At 41.5% G+C, this 23,593-nt stretch overlaps 12 protein-coding genes across 15 annotated transcripts; 7 read left to right on the forward strand and 5 right to left on the reverse strand.

The window, feature by feature from the left end:
- Window positions 1-118: 118 nt before the first annotated feature.
- On the forward strand, window positions 119-1,863 carry LOC108603642 (histone deacetylase 3). Of its 3 annotated transcripts, none has more exons than XM_017992603.1 (4): window positions 119-198; window positions 249-585; window positions 642-730; window positions 786-1,849. In XM_017992603.1, exons 2-4 carry the CDS (start codon window positions 428-430, stop codon window positions 1,847-1,849), a joined length of 1,311 nt encoding a protein of 436 aa, XP_017848092.1. In that variant the 5' UTR covers window positions 119-198; window positions 249-427. The 3 variants fall into 3 exon arrangements, with proteins under 3 accessions (XP_017848092.1, XP_017848093.1, XP_017848094.1); XM_017992604.1 differs by having other exon boundaries at window positions 140-198; window positions 271-585; XM_017992605.1 differs by lacking the exon at window positions 119-198 and having other exon boundaries at window positions 428-585; window positions 786-1,863.
- Window positions 1,864-1,914: 51 nt separating this feature from the next.
- Window positions 1,915-3,421, reverse strand: LOC108603644 (SWI/SNF-related matrix-associated actin-dependent regulator of chromatin subfamily B member 1). Its single transcript, XM_017992608.1, has 2 exons — window positions 3,009-3,421; window positions 1,915-2,945 (listed from the first exon to the last, which is right to left on the reverse strand). The coding sequence occupies exons 1-2, from the start codon at window positions 3,278-3,280 to the stop codon at window positions 2,105-2,107; spliced, it is 1,113 nt and encodes a 370-aa protein (XP_017848097.1). The 5' UTR covers window positions 3,281-3,421; the 3' UTR covers window positions 1,915-2,104.
- A 157-nt stretch (window positions 3,422-3,578) lies between these two features.
- On the forward strand, window positions 3,579-4,743 carry LOC108603645 (39S ribosomal protein L44, mitochondrial). The gene is made up of 2 exons (XM_017992609.1): window positions 3,579-3,726; window positions 3,778-4,743. Exons 1-2 carry the CDS (start codon window positions 3,660-3,662, stop codon window positions 4,674-4,676), a joined length of 966 nt encoding a protein of 321 aa, XP_017848098.1. The 5' UTR covers window positions 3,579-3,659; the 3' UTR covers window positions 4,677-4,743.
- Window positions 4,736-6,484, reverse strand: LOC108603643 (polymerase delta-interacting protein 2). The gene is made up of 4 exons (XM_017992607.1): window positions 6,151-6,484; window positions 5,611-6,025; window positions 5,214-5,555; window positions 4,736-5,155 (listed from the first exon to the last, which is right to left on the reverse strand). Exons 1-4 carry the CDS (start codon window positions 6,258-6,260, stop codon window positions 4,805-4,807), a joined length of 1,218 nt encoding a protein of 405 aa, XP_017848096.1. The 5' UTR covers window positions 6,261-6,484; the 3' UTR covers window positions 4,736-4,804.
- Window positions 6,485-6,561: 77 nt separating this feature from the next.
- Window positions 6,562-7,615, forward strand: LOC108603646 (60S ribosomal protein L35a). The gene is made up of 4 exons (XM_017992610.1): window positions 6,562-6,649; window positions 6,926-7,156; window positions 7,222-7,449; window positions 7,522-7,615. The coding sequence occupies exons 2-4, from the start codon at window positions 6,932-6,934 to the stop codon at window positions 7,543-7,545; spliced, it is 477 nt and encodes a 158-aa protein (XP_017848099.1). The 5' UTR covers window positions 6,562-6,649; window positions 6,926-6,931; the 3' UTR covers window positions 7,546-7,615.
- A 436-nt stretch (window positions 7,616-8,051) lies between these two features.
- On the forward strand, window positions 8,052-10,861 carry LOC108601889. The gene is made up of 2 exons (XM_017989864.1): window positions 8,052-8,147; window positions 9,929-10,861. The coding sequence occupies exon 2, from the start codon at window positions 9,956-9,958 to the stop codon at window positions 10,307-10,309; it is 354 nt and encodes a 117-aa protein (XP_017845353.1). The 5' UTR covers window positions 8,052-8,147; window positions 9,929-9,955; the 3' UTR covers window positions 10,310-10,861.
- Window positions 10,862-11,199: 338 nt separating this feature from the next.
- Window positions 11,200-13,058, reverse strand: LOC108601781 (THO complex subunit 4). The gene is made up of 4 exons (XM_017989708.1): window positions 12,646-13,058; window positions 11,735-11,939; window positions 11,466-11,663; window positions 11,200-11,400 (listed from the first exon to the last, which is right to left on the reverse strand). Exons 1-4 carry the CDS (start codon window positions 12,895-12,897, stop codon window positions 11,234-11,236), a joined length of 822 nt encoding a protein of 273 aa, XP_017845197.1. The 5' UTR covers window positions 12,898-13,058; the 3' UTR covers window positions 11,200-11,233.
- A 310-nt stretch (window positions 13,059-13,368) lies between these two features.
- Window positions 13,369-14,404, forward strand: LOC108601667 (dephospho-CoA kinase). Its single transcript, XM_017989568.1, has 3 exons — window positions 13,369-13,555; window positions 13,654-13,945; window positions 14,004-14,404. Exons 1-3 carry the CDS (start codon window positions 13,444-13,446, stop codon window positions 14,308-14,310), a joined length of 711 nt encoding a protein of 236 aa, XP_017845057.1. The 5' UTR covers window positions 13,369-13,443; the 3' UTR covers window positions 14,311-14,404.
- Window positions 14,405-14,502: 98 nt separating this feature from the next.
- On the reverse strand, window positions 14,503-16,975 carry LOC108601666 (terminal uridylyltransferase Tailor). The gene is made up of 9 exons (XM_017989567.1): window positions 16,783-16,975; window positions 16,468-16,542; window positions 15,939-16,395; window positions 15,658-15,879; window positions 15,486-15,592; window positions 15,287-15,422; window positions 15,061-15,237; window positions 14,799-15,000; window positions 14,503-14,738 (listed from the first exon to the last, which is right to left on the reverse strand). The coding sequence occupies exons 1-9, from the start codon at window positions 16,909-16,911 to the stop codon at window positions 14,528-14,530; spliced, it is 1,716 nt and encodes a 571-aa protein (XP_017845056.1). The 5' UTR covers window positions 16,912-16,975; the 3' UTR covers window positions 14,503-14,527.
- Window positions 16,976-17,302: 327 nt separating this feature from the next.
- Window positions 17,303-19,382, forward strand: LOC108603673 (tubulin alpha-1 chain). Its single transcript, XM_017992671.2, has 2 exons — window positions 17,303-17,414; window positions 17,813-19,382. The coding sequence occupies exons 1-2, from the start codon at window positions 17,412-17,414 to the stop codon at window positions 19,160-19,162; spliced, it is 1,353 nt and encodes a 450-aa protein (XP_017848160.1). The 5' UTR covers window positions 17,303-17,411; the 3' UTR covers window positions 19,163-19,382.
- A 1,346-nt stretch (window positions 19,383-20,728) lies between these two features.
- LOC108603132 (enhancer of yellow 2b transcription factor) lies at window positions 20,729-21,258 on the forward strand. The gene is made up of 2 exons (XM_017991653.2): window positions 20,729-20,990; window positions 21,055-21,258. The coding sequence occupies exons 1-2, from the start codon at window positions 20,775-20,777 to the stop codon at window positions 21,145-21,147; spliced, it is 309 nt and encodes a 102-aa protein (XP_017847142.1). The 5' UTR covers window positions 20,729-20,774; the 3' UTR covers window positions 21,148-21,258.
- A 65-nt stretch (window positions 21,259-21,323) lies between these two features.
- On the reverse strand, window positions 21,324-23,083 carry LOC108603131 (kinase and exchange factor for Rac A-like). 2 transcript variants are annotated; one of them, XM_017991652.1, is made up of 4 exons: window positions 23,000-23,083; window positions 22,189-22,386; window positions 22,068-22,124; window positions 21,324-22,012 (listed from the first exon to the last, which is right to left on the reverse strand). In XM_017991652.1, exons 2-4 carry the CDS (start codon window positions 22,312-22,314, stop codon window positions 21,467-21,469), a joined length of 729 nt encoding a protein of 242 aa, XP_017847141.1. In that variant the 5' UTR covers window positions 22,315-22,386; window positions 23,000-23,083; the 3' UTR covers window positions 21,324-21,466. The 2 variants fall into 2 exon arrangements, with proteins under 2 accessions (XP_017847141.1, XP_017847140.1); XM_017991651.1 differs by lacking the exon at window positions 23,000-23,083 and adding an exon at window positions 22,779-22,865.
- Window positions 23,084-23,593: the final 510 nt, after the last annotated feature.

Consider the following 23,593-nt stretch of genomic DNA (forward strand, 5'->3'; position numbering starts at 1 on the left):
CCATAAGTAAAATACGTTTCATATTAATTCTTTAAAATTCCGCATATTGCAAGCGCCCCTATCGATATTATCTCATCTCATTCAATGGTGTATCGATTGTTACACGCAATAAATTCAAGATGGCACCATCTCAAAGTTGTTAAACAATTTGCAATGCGGTGTTTTTAACTTATTTCAATACAAATAGGAATCAATTGTGTAAGTTGAACTTAAATGCTTGTATTGAAAATTTTTTAAACCATTATTAGTTTTAAATTGGAACAACCATAGCTGAGAACGGTATGTTATTTGGTCTGGACAAGCTGAGCACAACTCGTCGACTTTTGTTTATTGCGGCTGTTCTGGGCATTGTACTTTATGCAAAAACCTATATACTGCCCGAACTGGAGTGGGATTGGTCTGCAAGTGACTTATAAATGATATAGCAATGACTGAAAGGCGTGTCTCATATTTCTACAATGCCGATGTGGGTAACTTCCACTACGGTGCTGGGCATCCAATGAAGCCACAGCGCTTAGCAGTTACCCACAGTCTAGTTATGAACTACGGCTTGAACAAAAAGATGAAAATCTACAGACCGTACAAGTAGGTGCTCAAGTAGAAGTTCATACTTGTTTACTTAATGTTTATAATTTGTATAGAGCGAGTGCACAGGACATGCTGCGTTTTCATAGTGATGAATACATTGCCTACTTGCAACAGGTGACGCCACAGAATATACAGTGCAATTGTAGGTACAAACATAATATTTTCTTTTATAACTGCTGCTAATTTGCTTCTTCCAGCCGTGGCCTATACAAAATATTTGGCACACTTTAGTGTTGGTGAGGACTGTCCTGTATTCGATGGGCTGTTTGACTTTTGCGCAATGTATACAGGAGCTTCGCTTGAAGGTGCACAGAAACTTAACCATAATCACAGCGACATCTGCATAAACTGGTCAGGAGGTCTGCATCATGCTAAGAAATTTGAAGCCTCAGGTTTTTGTTATGTGAATGACATTGTCATTGGCATACTGGAGCTCTTAAAGTATAATCCGCGAGTGTTGTATATAGACATAGATGTACATCATGGCGATGGTGTGCAAGAGGCATTCTATTTAACAGATCGTGTAATGACAGCGTCATTTCATAAATACGGCAATTACTTCTTTCCTGGCACTGGAGATATGTATGAGATTGGTGCGGAGTCTGGTCGTTATTATAGTGTTAATGTACCGCTTAAGGAGGGTATTGATGATCAGAGTTACTTCCAAGTGTTTAAGCCGATCATTTCTGCCATAATGGACTTTTATAGACCCACGGCAATTGTATTACAATGTGGTGCTGACTCCTTAGCTGGAGATCGTCTTGGTTGCTTTTCGCTTAGCACACGTGGACACGGAGAGTGTGTCAAGTTCGTGAAAGAATTGAATGTGCCCACGTTGGTGGTTGGTGGTGGCGGCTACACCTTGCGCAACGTGGCACGATGCTGGACGCATGAAACCTCACTGCTCTTGGATCAAGATATATCAAATGACCTGCCCGAAACCGAATATTATGATTTTTTTGCGCCCGACTTTACGTTACATCCAGAAATCAACTCGCGTCAAGATAATGCCAACTCAAAACAATATTTGGAACTAATTGTTAAGCATGTTTATGAGAATCTCAAGATGTGCCAACATTCACCAAGCGTGCAAATGATACAAACACCACCAGACGTAGATCTGGAGGAATTGCGCTCAAGAGAAGAATCTGATCCGGATATACGCATGTCACAGGCCGAGGAGGACAAACTAGTCGATGCAAAAAATGAGTTTTACGATAACGAACAAGACCAGGACAAGCCAGATTCAGTTGAAAGTTAAGATTGTATATAACTATTAAGTCTTTTAGATTTTAAGAAATGCAAACAATGAACAGACGGTCAAGCTTGGGCTTTAAAATAGACACATATATATATTTAATAATTATATTGCTAAGCGAAACTGGACTAAGTTGATCGCAGCTTACACACGATCACTTCCTATTGAAAAGGTATCGCAATTATAAGAGACGCAATAAGCTGTTTTCCAGCTCTTTGTGGTATGGGCTAATGAGAGTAGAGGAACGATCCGCAACTTTTACCAGCCAGTTGTTGTGTTGGCCAGGCGTCGCATGCGTCGCGTATTTCGGTCTTGGTCACGTATTTTCTTCTCCATTTCAGCATCGGTTAGCGTCTCTAGGAATGGTGCCCATGCGTCCGCATCACTTGGATTGCGGAATGGTACATCAATGGTGGATAATGGCGCCTCACTAAATGCATAGGTGCGACAATGCCAGGATAATTGGCCACGTATGCTATATGCAATCGCTGTGACAAATTCACCGCCGAGTCCAAGTTCGGCGCACAACTTGATGGCAAATTCCTCGGGATTGTTGTTCTTCTCAGACATATCCCACTCAACCTGATCGACAAGTGATGTGTTGCCCACATGTATATTGAGTTTGACTATGACACGCTGATCGCAGCTCTCCTCTAATATAGCAGGATCATTGGGAAATGCTTCAATCTGCTGGCGTATGGCCTGAGCAATAGCCGGGACAAAGGGTATGGGATTTAAGTCCAAGTCATCGCACAGCACTTCAGCGAATTGCTCTGGTGTTATCATACTTTCGTTTTTGTTCCAAGTGAAAGTATCACGCAACTTCTGCCCCTCTAATTCCATGTCCAAGCGTATGGGCACCAGGCATTCTTTCTGTGCCGCATTTTCTAGACTCGCCGTGGGATCGGTGTCGTCAAAGCACATGGGAAATGTGCGCACCTTTTTGGTATGAACACGATTGCGATTAATAGGTGTAGCCTGCGGTACTGCGTCCAGATGACTCGAATTAGGCATGGTTGGAACATACTGTGGCTGTTTCTTTGACTTGCTTTCGCGGGGAGCTGGTGTATCCGAAGTATTTACTGATACAGCACGATATCTAAAACAAAAATCAAACATAAATGAGCACTAATCAATTTGCAAGCACACACTAGGCACTCACTTCTCATCGTTGCCGGCCATAATGTCATCGACTTCAACAGCACGCAACAGCGATACTGAGCTTGCCAGTATATGTGAACTAAGTCCAGAGTCAGCCAAGCGCTTGCGTTCCTCATTAGAAAGGACAATGCGTGTCATGCCCGGATACTTTTTGTAGAGTATACCACGGAAGTGTCGCATATAATTTCCCACCTCCGAGCCGACATAGTAATACTCCCCGCCTTCTTCTAGTTGGAATGCCACTGGCTTATCGCCATATGTTTGTAGTGCCATAATCTCAATTTATGTTCACTCACGCACTTTATGCTGTTTTATATATTATTTATGCTTTAGTTTTAATTAAAATACTTTTATCACCCACTCCAAAACAAAAATTTTCATGCAAGCTGTGAATATGGCGTCGTTAAAGTGACCAGACTTTTTGGATATTATGACGGAACCAGAGTTGCTTTCAAAGCTGTATTGAGTAGATGTGGAAAACTATCATTACTTTTGGAGGGCACCAAATATCGACATACTTCGACATCTGATAACAAGGAATCAGACGTTGCCACCACGTTGGAATAAATACATTGAATTTTGTTTAAACTGGGTGGCATCTCTCTAGGTCGAGCGAAATAATTTAAGGTGCATATTAAAAAATAAACAGAATATGTCATTATTTCGCAGCGCAACGGGTGTATTATGCCTAACAAGGTCTATAAATGTTGCCGGCGGAGGTAAGCTAGGATTTTATAATTCAATTCATACATTAAACATTATTTTTACAGTGCAACCACGCCGACACATAAAACGTTGGGTATCACCAACGTTACGTGAGCTTGCACATCGTGTGCAAAAACAAGGACCACAAAAGCCGGAGCCGCGTTCCGGATTTATTGAATGGAACTACCGATCAGAGCTGTTTGCCTTTGGCAAGCGGCTTAATGAGGAGTTCCAGCTGCCTCTGTTACAGACTGCATTTATGCAAAGTACATATGCGCACCAGGAGCAGGAGCGCCAGCGGAAACTTGGAATTGCTGAGGCTGATCTGCAAAGAGGCGACAACAGCGAACTAATAGCCAAAGGCGCACATATAGCCAAAGCTTATGTGGAGGCATATTTGCGTTACGCGCTGCCAAAAGTGCCAGAAATTGGACATCGAGAAATTACCACGTATCTGCTTAGCAACGAGTCCCTGGCTCATGTATCATTACATCTTGGAACAAAAGATCTGATCTTGTCCACCGAATATCCCCCCAGTGAAGAGACCTTGGCCAAAACGTTGCAGGCTATAATTGGCGCCTTGGCCGACTCAAATGGTGTTGAACGCGCATTTCTGTTTGTCAGGGATTTCATATGTACGCAGCTCAATCAAAAGGATCTACTAGAAATATGGACACCCGAGCAACCAATGCAGCTACTCAGCGATGTTTGCAAGCAACGTAATCTAGGCGAACCCGAGCCACGCCTGCTCGCTGATTGTGGGAAAAATACTGTATTAGCTGCCTATAATGTAGGCATTTATGCCGATCGCAAACTTCTTGGCAAAGGGTTTGGCGAGAATGTGCAACAGGCAACAGAAACTGCCGCCATCGATGCACTACAGGCACTCTTTGACATGCATGATAGCCGTCGTCCGTTTGACTTTCGAGTGCAATTGGAGGCACAGCATGTCAGGCTAGGTTAAGGTGTTGTTCTCGTTTTTGGTTGATTATTAAATGTAATTTGCACTAAACACACATGTACTTGCTGAATGGTCAAAATCGTTTGAATTTAAATATGATTAGCTACAAAATAACTTTCCTAGTAACATGTTCATTCACTGTCGTCCCGCGTGGAAGAGGACGTGGACGTGCCTGCCGTGGGAGTGCTTGTATCTTCCGGCTTGGACTCCAGCGAAAAAGGAGGTATTTTACAGTCAAAGGAGTAACCGTCTTCACGCTCCAGCCTAAATGTGCCCCACATATGACCGCTTGGCGCCTGAAGACTCACATGACTGCTGTACTGGAACGCAGGCAAACGTGGACTGAGTATAGGCTCCTGGCCCACAACGCCGCGTCCACGCACGGTCTCCAAAGTGCCAGAGAGCGAAAATATGCGCCAATGGCGCTCACGCAGCTGCACGCTGAGCTCTCCCAAGTTCTCCAAACGTATGCAATATCGCCACTGCATTAACAAATTCATTAGTGGACTAACAAAGGAAAAAGCGGTTAATGTCTCGTACCCAGTATACAGAAGAAGCTGGAGTCTCGCGACAACCCATGTAGAAGGGAATTACAGTGACACGCACTTGCTCCGTTGTTTCCTTGTGAACATCACTCATGTCTAGCCAAGGATGATTCTTCTCCTGCCATGCCTTGAGTGTATCCTGACCCACAAATGGCGGATCTGCATTGGCCTCATATGTTAGAAATTTGTCGAAAAGTTCGTGCTGCAACGGATGCTTTTCCGCAGAGCAGTATGGCATAATATCATCATGCGCCACATAATCCAATCCGGGTATGGCATACAGGCTACGATTTGAGTCCTGATTTCCTAAAAATGTCACAGCCTCCGTTTGGGCGCGCTGCAATAACAACAGCGTTTAATAAACAGCATAATGGATGGATGGATTTACTTACAATATGTGGACAATCCCTGGTGTCGATAAGCACCTGATAGAACGTTTGCGTTCTCCCTCTAACTTCCTTCGAATCCGTATTGATCTCGCCTACAGGTTTTGCGGTACCGATTTTTGTAGTAGTCTGCGTACTAGTCTCACTGCTGTTAGCTTGCCAAGCTGTCGCCGCTTCGTGGTGATCTGCAGTAGTTGCATTTTCATTGCTGTCGTTGTTAGCCTTAATCCTAAGTGATGAAGCCTCTGATGTTGTTGTTGTTGTCACCTGTTTATTGGGATTATGCAAATCGCGGTCATAAACGCGCGCCGTCCATGGGAAGAGCACTACGCCGCGATAGCCAAAGATGCGATGCAGAAACAGTTGGCCGGTCTCGTATTTTTCTTCCTTGACATCCTGCAGGCGACCAACCTCCGCTAGCCTGCAAATCAAAGTGTATGCATTAACGTTATGCAACTTTTTGTTTTCGTTTTAACAGCGTCGCAGCTAAACAACCACCCAACCACCCCCTCCGTACACCGAAGCAACTATACAGTATTCACTTACTTGGTGGGGTTAACAGCTTGTTTTTTAATGCTACGCTTTATTATAATATCACATTTATGCAGCAGTTGCCAGCGTTTTTCCCATTTTATGGTATTCAGAAACAAACCCATTTGTTGTGAATCGCAGAGCTACGTGAGAAGTGCAACAGCAGCGGGTTTCCGTTCCCCTTAACGAATCTTTGACCAGCTTTTATGCAACTCAGATGGGAAAGATTTTCCAGTTATGTTGTTTCTGAATTGCCGCAGTACGTACAATTTGTACATGTGCCAGTAAATTTTGTTAATTTATCAAAATATTAGCTCAAAGAAACATTGTTATTGTAATTTAGTTATTGTTTTGAGTTACTTCCCCAAATCAAAGTATAAGTATTTTTTACGTCCGACTGTCGATAGGTCTGCTCGATAGCCACAACGAAAATAGTACGTTTTTCTGGCAAATGTAGCGGTCACACTGGCACAACTGTCACCCTCTCTCTCTTTCGCCATTTGACAGATTTCCGGTACGTACGGGGAATTTATGCTCGCCAATGAAAAATACAAAAATATACATGAATATTGCGAAAATAAACTTAAATCGTGCCGTTAATGCATAAAAGAATATGTGTTTTACGTGATTAAATTGTACCTGTGTTGTGGAATGGTGTAACTTTGACGATGTTTATGGCTAAGGTCGAGTGCCCATCAGGCCCGACAACCAAAACAAATGACAGCCGCATACGAAACCAACCAACTGTTCAAAGAGTCATGTGTGGCTAATTTCGTTCTTGTTTTTACAGTTAACTATGGCTGACACACAAGCTAAGCCCGCCGCCGCTGCGCCCAAAGCTGCAAAGGCAGCCAAAGCACCAAAGGCTGCTAAGGCACCCAAGGTAGAGAAGGCTGCTGCTGCCGAGACTAAGGTGGCTGCCAAGAAATACAAGCGTCACGGTCGTCTGTTTGCCAAGGCTGTCTTCACCGGCTACAAGCGCGGATTGAGGAACCAGCATGAGAACCATGCTATCCTCAAGGTAAGTCTTAACCAACAGTAAATAAACAACAAGTCTCAAGTAACACGCTGCTCTGCCTTTTTAAGATTGAGGGTGCCCGTCGCAAGGAGCACGGTGACTTCTACGTTGGCAAGCGTTGCGTTTATGTCTACAAGGCTCAAACCAAGAAGTGCGTGCCACAGCATCCTGACCGCAAGACTCGCGTCCGCGCTGTCTGGGGCAAGGTTACCCGCATCCACGGCAACACTGGCTCCGTGCGTGCCCGTTTCAACAGGAATTTGCCCGGTCATGCCATGGGACACCGTGTTCGCATTGTAAGTAAAGCAGCAGCTTGCGTTACATACACATACCCTATAATCTAACGTATTTTTAATGTCTTCTTTCAGATGCTGTACCCATCAAGGATCTAAGTTAATGATTAACTTAATTATTTGACCTGCAAATATCCGTTTTATAATAAATGAAACAATTTAAATTTAACTCTAAACGGATGTTCTTCATTTTTCAAAACATTAACAACGTGCATTTACATAAGGCTATAGCACTCATGAAGCGCTGGAATTAAATTGGATTTAAAATAGATCTTAACATTGGATGCCAAGCTCTACAATAATTTTATACCTTCAACTGAATAATATATGGGAAAAGGTAAAAGCGAATTAGATATTTAATAAAAAAGAAACATTGGCGGTTCTTATTAGAATCAAACAACCGATAAGCGATAGCTCTAGCAGAGCTGCCACTGATTACCTTAATTGGCCTGCAGTGTGACCAATTTCTCTACAAGTCGCTTTAACAGTGTTCGAAGTTAGCTCGATCCATGTTCGAGGCTCGTCTCAATGGTATGAGTTCGACTCAAATCTATTTCTTAAAAAGCCAGAAATCCCGCCGTTAGCGGTGAAAAAGTCGAATTGGCAGCACTGCACACAACGCTCCATTTTAAAAAAAACCGTTCATAGCGTCGCATTGAGTTTTCTTGTCGGTGCAAAAAGTGTTTTTAAAGTACAACAAGGTATGTTAAAGATCCAGAATTTAAATGTTTTAAAAGGATGTAAGGGCGACTTGTTGCACGTTAATGAAATTCATTGAAAATTAATTTTGCTCGTGTCATGGAATTTAATTGCGCTGTGTGTGTGTTTTTGGAGGGTTGTCTGTGTGTGTGCGTTGAGTACTTGTATGTGTTGAAATGCAGCTGCTGTTTCGCTTAGTTTAGCAATGCCATATGCTTGAGGCATAAAAATATCACAAAACATCCCAGATGCTATGTGCTCCAAACTTTAGGGCCCCGCCCTGCTGCCCTCTCGTTTATCCAAGTGGCCATTTTGTGCAGCTACATTGCAGCGAACTTTAAAAACTAGCTACAAGCAGATTAAAGCGAATTTTTAAAACATGCGGCTTGTTAAAGTCTAAAAACATGTGTACACGTACATATTTCCAGGTCAATTTAACAATATGCCAAACAGTGTTTTATGCTTTATGCATTGGTCTTAACTATCACAAATGGTAAATAAATATAGGTAGGTAGGCCAGCACTGGTTAAACTTGAATTCGCTTTTAGTTATGTGTGTATGTGTAGATATGCAAATAAATGACCGTCATTGTATGTACAATACATACATACAAACGCCTTAATGTATTTCTACCTTATTTATTTTGTCGTCCGCCCGGTATCTTGTCATTAGTCCAAGCAATAACAAAATCGTAGCAAGAGAGAGAGTGAGAGAGGCACAAATTCTAGTTTTATCCAGATCGATCATTACTCATAATTTCTACAAAATTACTTACAAACACACACACACTTGCACCACATTTACTTAACAATAATGTCTGTTCACAAGTTTGGCTTGTAACTTTATACATACAGATGAATGTGTGTAGTGCTGGCCAACGTGACTAATATTATAAAAAATAGCTATTAGCCATTTGCGGTTGCTAAATATAAATTTATCTGACGTTTGCTCGCATTGCTTTGCAAAAACAACGAAAGTGGAAAATGATAACAAACTGGCCTCATTAAAAAATCTTCGACATTTTCCGGTCATTCACTTTACTTTGTTGTCTGTATGTACATAGAAATGTACATATGTTTATGTACCTCAACATAATCGTGGTTAGCTTAGTTTGAAGTTGTTGGGAAACATACCCTTCTGTCCACCCCCCATACAGCTATAAAACATGACTCATCATTATGCTCGTTTTACAACACTTGTCACAGCAGATGCCAACCCTTATCCCCCACTTTGACCTCTTTCTACACTTGTGATAGTCATGAAAGCCTTTGTTGAATATTATAACAACATCATTAATGGCCCTTTACAACAATTCAAAACTATTATTCAGCCGCTTTTTTGTGTGCATGATGTGCAGCAGCAGCAGCAGCTTGACACCAAAAAAGAGAAATAAAAAGAAAAAAAAACGGCAACAACTAGAAAGTGCGGCTGGCTGCAAAACGCGCAATTATAGCTAACGGGAAAGCATAAAAGAGCGCGCAAAAATAGATATATGCATGTGTGTGTGTATACATATATCTGACACTCCACTGTGGGGGGTGGTGGACATTCCATTATTTCCGTTCTGCTCTTCTGTTTCTGGCAGTTCGCTCTGTTGCGGTTCAGTCGACCAACGCGTTCGTCATCGTTTCATTGTTGACCATCTTTTGTAAGTGGCGTGACTGTTGTGTTCATACAGACAAATGTACTATATGCATATAAATGATGTACAGTCTGGAGACGTGACTTACATACAACATTTTTTTTTAAATATATGTTACTAATGCAAATATACTTTTTTTAGACTTCCCCACACAGAAACGCTAACAACATGACTTCCACTGAACTGAAAATTGGTCTTAACGCCAGCGCCCGTCCATCCAGCCGTGTACTGAAGCCTCCAGGCGGCGGTCATACAAACATTTTCTCTGAACCTGAGGTGGCCGTCAATGCGCCGCGTCCTAAATACAACCAGCAAAACTCTTCCAATCTGAATGCTTGCATGGGTTCAACCGATGCCAACATTGTGGTGGAAAAGCTGCGCGAGGAGGTGCCGGTGCAAAAGGAGGAGCCGAAAGCAGCACCTGCAAGCCAGAACAAAGGAACCACAAATGGCAGCAACTCGACAAATGAGCCTCGTGGACGTGTGCCACCAGGCGGTTACTCATCGGGTGGCTTCTGGTAGACAAGGCAGAGGCGCAGAAGCCTTGGCTGGGGTAGCTGTCTGACTGCCACGCATTTACTAATACCAACACACCTACATACATACAGACGCCAAAACATCCTCAAGCCCATAAATGCATACATCTATAAATATAAATCGCTTAAAACATATATACACTTATATAGCCTATACAAATCATACATAACATATACATAAATTCATTGGCTAAATGTTGATACGATTTCATATGCAAATTATGTGATTTTATTGCATAATTCACCGCCTTCTCACCTGCGCTCTCTATCGCTCTTTCTATTTCTATCTTTTTTGTGGTATTTGTTTTTGTATTACTAAGCAAAATGTTTGATAACGTCTAACGCAATAGTTTAAACTTTAAGTGACTCGCGATTCCGCCCTGAACATAAACAACCACGATAAAATTTATAACTTTACGAATGGATATTAAATAAATTTGTACTTAAGTGTCGCAATTGCAAAATTAAACTGATAAACTGTAAAATTTGCTTATCATTCCCCTCTATTTGTGTATTTCTCAACAAAAACCTATTAAAAATAAATTAAACATTTAAAATTTAAACAAACGTTTGCAGTTCCTTATTTGGACCTGGGGGAAATGGAAAACGAAAACACAATGAGATTGTTTGTTTATATATATTAGGTCTGGTATTTATTATCAAATACATTTCTATTCATAATAAATACATAATGAAACTGTATTTAGACGACTTATCAGCTAGTGGGAGTCACATTGATACGGCTAACAACAAATCTTGTTCACTTGTTGTTTGTAAATAAGTGTTATTTTATATAGATTATGACTAAAAGCTGTTTTCGCACAATGTCTGTTCGTTGAATTTGTTGAACCAAAGTGAGTCCTTATTTGTGTTGTGTTTTCTTTTAGACTAAATCGACTACTATAACTATTTAGATTTTCATGTCATTAATGTATGAATCCAATTCGGCGTCCAGTTCTTCGGCAGTGGGTGGGGCTTTGCGTTCTCGACGTTGACCTCCTGCAGCAGCGGCTTTGCCACCAGCGGCAGCTCCTCGCTTGAAACCGCCACGACGTGCGGCGCCGCCAGCCTGAGCACCTGTAATTAGAGTCGACTTGATTATAGCATCGGTCAACTTAATTGGTATATATTGAGTTACATACCACCACGTTTAAATGGTGGCCCAGAGCCACCACCCACGCGACGCTTTACATCATCGGCAGCTACTGGACGCGTCAGTGCTGCCACATCTGATACGGCAAGTTGTATGGTCATGGGACGACCATCCAAGGGAACACCATGGTATTGTTTAACGGCCTTAAGTGCGTCAGAACGACGCTCGAATATAACATCGGCGGTGCCTGGTGGATAAAATGAATGATGAAAATGTTTATAAGCTCCGTCTATTTGTTAAGCAATAATGAAAGCATACCGAGTGAACGACCTGAACGATCATAATGCACAGCTGCCTTCTTCATCGGCCCAAAGTCATTGAATAGCTCCTTTATGTCTGTATTCGATACGCCGTAATCCAAATTTCCAACGATTAGACGAGTTGGCCCCGTACTGCCGGCAGCGCCTCCGTTACGCTTGGGCCCATCGTACATATCATGCTTCCAAGCGCTGTTCACATCGCCCTAGAGGGGGTAGAAGGTTTTTGTTTGTTTGTTGGAACGCGTGGGAACAAGTTTCTGATCAAATATGTGGGGGGGAGTAGTAGTCGTAGCAGCAGTTGTCGTATCCTAGCCATATCATGAGGACGCCATCGAAGGAGTGCATAAATACTAAATATTTTTGGCATATATATGGTATGGTATATCGATTGAATTGTCACTCGTTGATTGATTTGACAAGTGCAAGAGAAATATGAAAAGTATTATAAACTTGGAATACAATAAAAACAAAATTGAGTTCGCAATAACGGAACGCATACGCATTGCTGTAAGACTGCTAGAAAACACATTTAATTGACTGTTGAGCTTGACGTTCGACACTTCGTTGATTGATAATCAGCTGCTGCTGCAATGTTTTAGTTTTGTTTAATTTATATGTATTATATATTATCGGCACACTCGCGGCCGCCATTTTGCAGCGAAGACTGTAATGTACCAGCACAGGTACCGTTTTAATTCTGCACGGTGGCCATTTTGAATCCGTTTGTATGTGTACGTATGTTTGTGTGCAGCTGCTGTTTGATCTCTTTTTTTTTATATTGCCACCGATTCGCAAGAAAGCAATCTAGTTTCCAACTATGACCGTCCTTTCTAATCATGTGCATGGATATTATGCTGCTTAAAGGCTCTCCCTCTCTCTCTATATGACAAAACGCTACGTTTCAATTACCCGTGCGAGTCGTGGCTTCTGTATGCCGCCACCGCTTCCGCTGCCGCCGCGGCGACCTTTAAGCACACCGCCAGCTCCACTAGCTGGGGCTGGTTTACGTGGTGAGCCACTCGGACCACCACCACCACGACGTGCTCCACGTCCACCAGGGCGGCGTGCTCCTCCGGGACCACCGCGTCCGGTCTGTGGTTTCTTCTGTGTGCGCGTTGATTTTATGATATCATCCAGACTCATTTCAATTTTGTCCACCATTGTTGCGTTTGCTTTATTTATATTTGCGACTTCTAGTAGCTAAAGAGATCGTTCGAATTATGCAGATTTCTTAGTTATATACGCGTAGCAGCGATTTTTTATATTATTTCACAAACGCGTGCAAGATTCACGAAACAAAATTTATAGCAACAAAATTAAATATGGCCGACTTTGTGAAAAAGCGTGTTGAGCAACGCACTCTTTTTCCATGTAGTGTTGTATATGTCAACAGATCTTCTTATATGTGTTGCCAGATTAGTTTATTTCAAGCAAGACCTAGCATAAAATTTTCAGAACTTGCATTTATGCACCATATTCTAGTATTAAATGCATTAGTGGCTGCACTAAAATAATCTCAAAGCTTAAAATAAATTCGTGATGCCGGACTACAAAGTAGCGAGCTTAAGGATTGCTATCTTATTTTTAGCTTTTTTTTACACAGAATCTAGCTTATATGGTAGCTCAACACCTGGCAACACTGGTGCTCATTAAAAACGGAAAAATAAACGGAACATTCCATTTAATTCATAAAAACTATATTTTAAAATGTTTATTGTGGCTGTAACTGGTGGCATTGCTACGGGTAAAAGTACCGTAACCAAGGTATTTGAGCAACATGGTATACCCGTTGTTGACGCAGACAAAATTGCTAGAGAGAGTAAGTTGACCGCTGAGTTGTACGGGCTGTTATAATTCTTACTAATTAATTTGTCTGCGTAAGAGCTTAAACTAATAATTGACTTTACACGTTCACAGTTGTTGAACCAGGTGAGCCGTGCTGGAAAAAAATTCGTGAAGTATTCGGCGATGAAGTACTACTGCCCACCAAAGATCTGAACCGAGCTGTGCTTGGACGACTAATCTTTGAGGACAAGGAGCTGCGAGGCAAGCTTAATCAGATAACACATCCTGCCATACATCGTAAAATATATATAACGGTATTTAAGCTCTTCATGGCTGGCCACAAATGGATTGTGCTTGACTTGCCCTTACTCTTTGAAACGGAAATCTTGATGGACTTTATGCACAAAATTATAACTGTATCTTGGTAAGGTGGTTTAAACATATCTAGTACAATTATCTATATTAGCCATATATATTTGTAGTGATTCTAATAAACAATTGGAGCGACTACTTGCACGCAATGAGTTGTCTGAAGCAGAGGCACGTAAGCGCGTGGAATCTCAAATGCCGCTGGAGAAAAAATGCGAGAAATCTCATTTTGTTGTAGACAATAATGGGACCGTGGAGCAGACTGAGGCTGCGGTCAATTTAATTTACAATATGATGCAGGAGAGCAATCAACATTGGTACAATCGCATGTTTATACTGGGCGTTATATTAGTCGCTGGCTTTATCTTTTACTTCATAAACTATGTTTTTGATGTCAAGTCCTTATCATGGCGTCAATAAGAAAGCAAGAGCTTATACCAAATATACACTACAAAGTGTACTTTAGGCCACATTTTGAGTATTTAATAAAAGGCTTTATTTTAGTTTAATGACGGCAGTCAGTTTTAATCGATTTCGAAATTCGATGCATAGGTTATGAACAGCTTTGTACAATAATAACATATATATGTAAGCGTAAGTGAGTGCATACGATAATGGTTATTATCAACACAATGCATTATGCAGTGTTGTTACTGTGCTTTTTCAAATTTTCAGATTGATCGCCGAGAATTGTAACTGATTGTTGACAGTATTCAACAAATGTTTGCAGGCCATACTTGGATACAGCTTTCGTAACATTATGATTCAATTGTATGGGATCCTGCACGACCATAGGCTTTCGCAGCTGCAAAGCCGATTCCGGATGTTGGGAGGCATACTCACGGTACCTGAAAATTAAATACATTTGAGATATGTATGTATAAAGCCTGTACATATATCATATTTACCGTGGAGGCAACGCAGCTTCCATGGTCGATATAGAGATTTTCTCTTTTCCAAAATACGGGCAAACCAAAAAAGATTCGTACTTGAATGTTGCATAAAATTTAAAAAATTCTTTAACAAACTCTTTGATACACGAAATAGTAACTTCAATTGTATCTAGTTTCAAATCTGCGAGTGACTTATGCGCAAAATTTGAGATCCATGCTGTGGGAAGAAATGAATTGTACCAATTTTTATTTCATGCACTATCATAAGAGCACTTACGTCCAACAAACACTTTTTGAGTCATTAAGGGCTCTTCCTGCAGCTCGAGAACAGAGGGTAATAAGTTCTTGGTTTGTAGAAAGTAAATGACCATTAATGCAATGCTGTACGTTGTTAGCTGTTCCGCCAGTCTGCAGCGCTCCAGCCAGGTCTTCAGATAGATGCACATAAATTGTGCTGAAACAATGGTCAGTAAGCTATCCTGATTTTAAGCTGAGCAACTTACCAATAGGTTGCGTTTCAAATATGTACTTGAGCAGGTTTGTGTTGCAGAAGCCTAAGCTATTAAAGCATATATCACATTCGATGCCAGAGGATAAATGAAGAGTTTTTATAATGGGTACACGCGCCTGCTCGATAACCTTAGTAGTCGAACAAATGAATATAAAAATAGGTTGTATATTTAAAAAAGTTATCTTTCTTACATTTATTATGCGCCACTCGCGGCTAGCACAGAAAAGAGCACGCAATGCTCGCAATTTAGTTAGAGTTTCCTTTGAAGCACGGTGCTCGAATGTATGAAAGGAGTTGCCTGTTATTATAATTTAAACTTATAGTTGCTTCGTTTGGTTTAGTTAAGTTTGCAAGCTAACGTACCAATATCAATAAAAACATCGAGGTCCGATGAACAGTTTCCTATGCCTGTTATGCGTGATCCAAACTTGTAAACACGCACTGTTTGCGAAGAGAACGGAGACAACAGATTACACAATGCCTGTTCGATGACGTCGTACTCTGGTATCACTTTAAGCTTATCCGCTAATTTGTATTTATCCTTGAACTTGTTTGTAATGTCGCCAGTTAGCAAAGCCCTAACCTCTAAAAGAAAATAACCAATGAATTTCCTTTGTCTTTCTTAGATATTATGGTTTACTTGCTTTTGGGTAATGCCAAAACTTTGGCGCGTGCCTCTACCTCAGCACGTTTCTTTTCTAGTTTTTTAGGTGCTGTTGGCCGCTGCCCTTGAGTTGGATTTGGGTTGGGGTTCGGATGCTGTTCGGCTAAATGCGCCACTGCCTTGGTAATCGTTGTGCCCACAATGCGATGCGTGCATGCAGCGCAGTTGAATGTTCTTCTTATTTTCTGCATTTCGTTTGGTAGCACAAAGGCCACACCTGTACTCTGCGTACCATTCTGCTGCTTCTGCTCGCTTGCAACTTGTTGCCTTTCCTTCGGTACAATGTACGCAGGCTTCTTATCCAGATATTGTTCAATGCCAACCACAATACGCTCGAGCAAATTGGTCAAGTAAGGATCCAATTGTGGCTCATTTTGTCTGCTTACTTCTTCTAGCGTTTCTAAAAAGAAGCTGGCTTCCAATGTTAATGGATTTAGCTAAACACATAATTTTATATTAATTTTTATACATATTTATGCATACGTCAACATTTATCCCAGTTTACTTACATACAACAAGCTTTTCGGTTTTCGTTGATCTTCAGCCATTTTTGTCTTTTTATTCTTTTTGGTATCACCAACTTTCTGTAGAAATCAAAAAACAAATTTAATTTTTACGAAAAAGAAAAGCATAAAAACAAAGTAAACAAATAAAAAATATATATGTATAAAAATGATTTGCTTTGTGATCAGCAGCTGATTTGTTTAGGGTAGCCATCTATGTACATAACTTAACTAACTATGCAAGTGTGTATGAAAAACGCATTTCACCATAAAAGCATAGCATAGATATGTATGTACATTACTATTTACTTATAAATTTACATTTTCACTGCTATTAGGTTCTGGCGCTGGTATTTGTGCACTTGATTGGATCGCCTCGTAAAACAGTCTCTCAGCATAGTTGTAGACTGCTTTGTCCACCCAAAATGAATCGTAATCGTCGATTCTCATACTTAAAAGCTTAATTTAACTATTTATTTGCGGTTTTAAAGCGGTATCACACGCGCTAACACAAATTGTGTATATATATGTAAATATGTATATTGCGGCGTTGCCGGACATGTAAATAAAGCTTGCACAAAATTAAATTATAATCTTTCCCTCGCACAAACGATAGTGGCAATTGAGTATATAGCTAAATTTAGTTAGAACAAATTTTGTATATCGTATTATATCGAGCATATTTGTATTTAGCTTTTTTTTTTGCTTTTGGCTATTCGTAGCCATCGAACCTATGATATTCTGACAACACATCGTTTTTTTTCGTTACGAAGCATCGTTTCTCTCGTCACGAAGTAGGCGTGTGCGAGAGTATAAATAGTAGTCGCCGATAAAATTTTCATCATTATACGTTTGTGAAGCCTCATAGCCGGTAATTCGAACGTAAACTCTGTCCGAGAGCTCTGTGAATTTTTATTGTCGCGTGTGAAGTAAAATAAAAGGGATTAAATATGGTAAGTACAGGCAGGCATTTGATTTATTTAAGTAAAAAATATTTTACAATCATAATGCATAAATACGCATGCTTTTATTTACGATAGTAAAGGCATGTGGCATGTTCAAAATGGCCGCCGCATAATTTTCTCTCACTTTAAAGTGATGACGTCAACCTTATAGAGAAAAACATTTTGCAAATTAAAATCGCCATGTTGGCTTGAATAATCTAAATTACAATTAAATTGGGAATATTATGTATTTCTACTTGGAAATTATTTACTGATGTCTGCATCACATAAATATATACATATGTCTGCATGGATGTACATACTTGAAATAATGGGTGTGGCTATGCGGCAAATCGATTTTTTCTTTCTTGCAAATTACTTATGAAAAATTTTCGCTTTCTCTTCAGCGTGAATGTATCTCTATCCATGTTGGCCAAGCTGGTGTCCAGATTGGTAATGCCTGCTGGGAGCTGTACTGCTTGGAGCACGGTATCCAGCCTGATGGCCAGATGCCTTCTGACAAGACTGTCGGCGGTGGTGATGATTCATTCAACACCTTCTTCAGCGAGACTGGTGCCGGCAAACATGTGCCCCGTGCTGTGTTTGTTGATCTGGAGCCCACCGTAGTGGATGAGGTGCGCACAGGCACATACCGCCAGCTGTTCCACCCTGAGCAGTTGATCACTGGCAAGGAGGATGCCGCCAACAACTACGCTCGTGGTCACTACACCATCGGCAAGGAGATTGTCGATCTGGTGCTGGATCGCATTCGCAAGTTGGCCGATCAGTGCACTGGTCTGCAAGGCTTCCTCATCTTCCACTCTTTCGGTGGCGGCACTGGCTCCGGCTTCACTTCCCTGTTGATGGAGCGTCTGTCTGTGGACTATGGCAAGAAGTCCAAGCTGGAATTCGCCATCTACCCAGCTCCCCAGGTCTCCACGGCTGTTGTTGAGCCATACAACTCCATCCTGACCACTCACACCACCCTGGAGCACTCTGACTGCGCTTTCATGGTCGACAATGAGGCCATCTATGATATCTGCCGTCGCAACTTGGACATTGAGCGTCCTACCTACACCAATCTGAATCGTTTGATCGGCCAGATTGTGTCCTCGATCACAGCCTCGCTGCGTTTCGATGGTGCCCTCAATGTGGATCTGACTGAATTCCAGACCAACTTGGTGCCCTACCCACGTATCCATTTCCCTCTGGTCACCTACGCTCCCGTCATCTCAGCCGAGAAGGCCTACCACGAGCAGTTGTCGGTTGCTGAGATCACCAACGCTTGCTTCGAGCCAGCCAACCAGATGGTCAAGTGCGATCCTCGTCACGGCAAGTACATGGCTTGCTGCATGTTGTACCGCGGTGATGTTGTGCCTAAGGATGTCAACGCCGCCATTGCCACCATCAAGACCAAGCGTACCATTCAGTTCGTGGACTGGTGCCCAACTGGTTTCAAGGTTGGCATCAACTACCAGCCACCTACTGTGGTGCCTGGTGGCGATCTGGCCAAGGTACAGCGTGCTGTGTGCATGTTGTCCAACACCACCGCCATTGCTGAGGCCTGGGCTCGTTTGGATCACAAGTTCGATCTGATGTACGCCAAGCGTGCGTTCGTCCACTGGTACGTCGGTGAGGGTATGGAGGAAGGCGAGTTCTCTGAGGCCCGTGAAGATTTGGCTGCTCTCGAGAAAGATTACGAGGAGGTCGGCATGGACTCCGGCGATGGTGAGGGCGAGGGCGCCGAAGAGTATTAAACACACTCATCACCAGCAGCAACACGCACAGGGCAAGCGTCGTTGGTGGGCGTGCTATACGTCGAAACTGATGTTTACGTTTTGCTTTTGTCATCAATAAAAAAAAGAAATGGTTAAAAAAAAAGAACTGCAGACAACCAGATAGTATTTCCATTGCTAAAAACAAGAACGAATAGCAATTTATTCGAAAATAAATAGTCAGTGTTGCCTATAAAAACAATTTCAAACGCATTTTAATGTCTATTTTTCTCCATTTTCCTCTCCAAGCGAGTTCAGTGAACGCTTTGCGCTAATAATAGCTGGATAATTGAAGTTGCCGGGGAAAGCGGGCCGTTTATGTGCCTCTTGCTTTGTTAATAGCAAAGAGTGGGCTTTCTACTTTGCTCCATTTCCGTTGTAAGTGCGGCGACTGTACCAAGGCGTGGCATGCACCAGCTCCCCTTTCCCTATTTTAAAAATAGTCTACTGCATTTCCATGCCCACACACATGCATACATCCATATATCGATTTAACGATGAGTCATGCTGCAGCAATATCAAACCTACATACAGCGCATACTCTGTGGGGGCACAATCATCATGCGATGACTTCATTCTTATGTACATTATGTAGTTAATACATATATTTATGTATAAGTGTGGGTTTTTGTATTTGGCTTGCCTTTTATGGGGTTGTTTTTCGCAATTGTGGATTTTAAGCCTAGGTAAACCGGCTTGTTGTTGCCGTTGCCATGAAACAAATGCAATATTTTGGTAAATTCGAGAAGCAGACGCAGCTGCTTCTAAAGAATTTTTACAGAATTACATTAAAAGTACAGGAAATGCAGCAAAGCCGCACAGATGGTCAAACTGAAGTAGAAGTAAACAATGACGTCAGCTAGAGTTAGGTTAGGTAAATACACACATGTGTATGTATGTATATGTACAATCTAGCATTATTAAAGTAAAACCTCAATGTAAAATGATTTTTTTTACAGCTTATTGTATTGTTAAAGAAATCTGAAAGCATTTATTGACAATTAAATGCTTAAGTATATATATTTTAGCGCCAGGTGCAAGTAAAACATTTGTAAAATAAGTCAATGAAGTGTGTTCCAACCCACACACATGCATACATGTATATATGTACATACATAGATGAGATGACGGGATTTCGGTGTAGGCGAAACTGTGTGGGTATTTGTGATATCACGTCAGTCTGTTCATTAATTGAATTTAATTCAAGTGAATAGACTTTGATTGAACGACATTTGGTAGTTTGATCAATAATAAACATATAACAATCTATTTATTGAATACATAATAAATAATAAGTAAATTTGCATAATCTAGGGTGAGCAGCTAACCCCCTTGTCCTTACATGGTACGGCTATGACAAATAAGTTAATTGTTTTTAAATATGCATATAAAAAGTAATTACATCTTGCTAAAATTTACCTATCGATAGGCGGCTTATCGCAGCTCGATAGATGGCTGTTCAAATGAACCAATGAATTGTTCATTTGAACAGCCCGCCGTGATTCCAATAAATTTAAATTTTAAACTAGATAATCTAGTACACTTTGAGTCATTTGAGTTATTACTTTATTACTTATAGCCAATTCTTTAAATTATGGCAACATCAAAAAACACGTCAACTGATTTAAAGCCGGATAGTAGCGTAAAATTAGCAAATACTAACAAGATTGCTCTAAAAGATCTGCTACAGAAACGACTAGATGATTGTGGTTGGAGCTCAAGCGTTGAGCATTTAGTTCGAAAGGCGCTCCAGGAAGAAAGCGAGGGAAACATAAGCCAAGAGCAGCTTGTTGAACAGATTATTCCACTGGTAAATTAAGTGGCTTATTGTCTTTAGATGTGTGGTAAGCTAAAGAAAATTGTAAATCTTCTAGGCTCGTGCCTTAGTTCCAGAGGAGATTCATAAGGAAATGATGATACGTGTACGCGAAGCCTTAGAGTCTGAATTGCCCGTTGATAAGGATTAAAGAAAATGCAAAAGTTTAAATTCTCGCACATTTGTGATTTATTTAACTGTTATTAAGTATGTACATGCTTATATAATTACTATTCGTGACTTTAAGTGCAAATCTATGTATATATGTAATAAATAAACAACTTAGGCTTTAATGCATTCGAGTACTATGTAAATATATGTATGCTATATGTGTTTATTATATGTATTTATATATTTTGTATGATTGGCTAAACAAAAATTGTCTTCTGAGGGAAAAACTAGGAACGCGGTTTGTGGGTGGCTGCTTGATGAATTGGACTACAAATAATAGGGCTAGGTGCTGGATCGTTTTACTTATTCAATAGCGAGTCGATTGAAAAGTCTTTAAATTTGGCGTTGGAATCATCATTAAATAGCTGCGCCGCCTGTGGCTCTTGCTCTTGGTGTTGCTGTTGCTGTTGCTCTTGCTGTTGAAGTGGTGTGGGTGTGGCTGTTGCTGTTGTTGGCAGCATTTTCATTACTTTGTTACGTGGCTTGCGCAAAAATTTTGTATTAATTTGAAACTTCTGTGGTTTTCCCAATGTCAATGGGGCTTGTGTTGTTGGTGTCGTAATTGTTGTTGTAGTTGTAACTGTAATCATTGGCGTGCGATATTGTTGACGCCAGTTGCGTAGTTCAGTTACATCATTTGTGGCAGTTGCTGTGGTTGTTGCAGCCGATAAGATTGTTGTGGATGCTGGCACTGAGGGTGTGGCTCTTGTCGCGCCTATGGCATAGGCATTGGCACCAAAGCATTTCAGAAAATTCTGCACATTGATTAGACTATCGTTTTCATCTTTATGACGTCGCTGTCGCTCCTTATCTTCATTCTCATCCTCAGCTTCATAGTCATAGACCTTTGAGAAATGTACAATTAGTTACCAAACACTTAAGATGTGTCAATAGCCTTACCGACGATTGCTGCTGAGAGGATGATGAAAATGTTGAGCTGCTGCTGCTGCTGCTAAGCTACAATGATACAGATAAACGTTGTCAAATTTAGATTCAGCTAATATTTGAAAGTCGTACTAACATCGTCTTCTTGATTGTCGTGCTGTTGCTGAAAGCTGACGGCCGTCTGCTTAAGCTTTTTATAAGGATGCGTTTGGTGTTGTAACTTGTTGCGGCCACGTCTGGCCAAGGCCAGGGCGGACTTCATCTGCTGTTGCTGCTGCTCACGGTACGACTTTCAGCTAGTTTTGGCGAGATTATCGTCGCGCCTTAGTTGGGACTGTAGGAGTTACATTGGAATGTGGATTAATAAATTGTTACAAGCCGAATGATAAGAGTTAACAGTAAGAGTATTCTAAGCTGGCACACACAGTAACAACAATTTTGCTTATGTACATTGAGATTGATGTTTGAATTTCAGAGTGAACAATAAATGAGTGGCAAATGGCTGAGGCTGTGGCAAAATAAAGCGAATTGAATGGGCCAATATTTATGTATGTACACATGAGATGATGATGATGTATGTATGATTGGTTTTGGATGAAAAATGAAAAGTTAACAACACTCATGGTGGGAGCGTGGTGGGGAGGTTATCAGCGAATTGAATCTAACGTTCACACACACATAAACATGCAGCCAACCCATACGCACGCACACGCACACACACACTACCTGGTGATGCGTGTTGAAGAGCGCATGATGTGCTGCGTAGGCTGAGACTGAGACTGAGGCTGTGGTGGAGGTGGAGGAGCTACTCAAATCATCAACGTGTACGATGCCACCTTGAATGCTAGGCTGGTGGTGCGTTAGGTGTGCCTGTGCGCCACCATGTTGCAAACTGATGTTGCCTGATGTTGTTGTTGTCAATGTGGCTGTTGTGGCAGCAGACCCACCTCGTCCAATACCCGCAGTTGCGGAGTTGCTTACGCCTACGCCCACGCCTAGCATGTGGGCGGCCACAGCGGCGCTTGTGTGATGCAAATGCTGTTGCTGCTGCTGCTGTTGTTGATGCTGCTGCTGCTGATGTTGCTGCTGTGATGACAAATACGCTGCATGTTGCTGCTGATGCGTGTGTGCGTGCAAGTTGCTGCTACTGTTGGCGTTCAGATTGCTATTAATGGGATTGCTGCTGCTGCTATACGCGACGTTTCTATGGGATAAGCAGATAAGTAAATTATAATTCATGCAAACTATTTGTTTAATACAAAAAACATACCTCAAGCTTAGATTGCTGGAATTGCTCATGGCTAGACTGTTAACCGGCGCTGAGGTCGTCACTGGCTGTGCTGCATTGGCATTGCTGGAGGCAGGATTGCTATTTAGACTGTTGCTGCTATTAATACTGCTGCTGCTATTATTGTTGCTGTTGCTGCTGCTTCTATAGTCCAGCAGGCCGCTGACATTGCTGGCGCGGCTGTTGGCCATTGTGGGCGTCGTAGTGTTGATGGCAGTGGTTGCCAGTGAAACTGCTGCTGCTATCGTTGTGG

Source organism: Drosophila busckii, chromosome 3R (assembly GCF_011750605.1).
Source record: "Drosophila busckii strain San Diego stock center, stock number 13000-0081.31 chromosome 3R, ASM1175060v1, whole genome shotgun sequence".
Taxonomy (NCBI): domain Eukaryota; kingdom Metazoa; phylum Arthropoda; class Insecta; order Diptera; family Drosophilidae; genus Drosophila; species Drosophila busckii.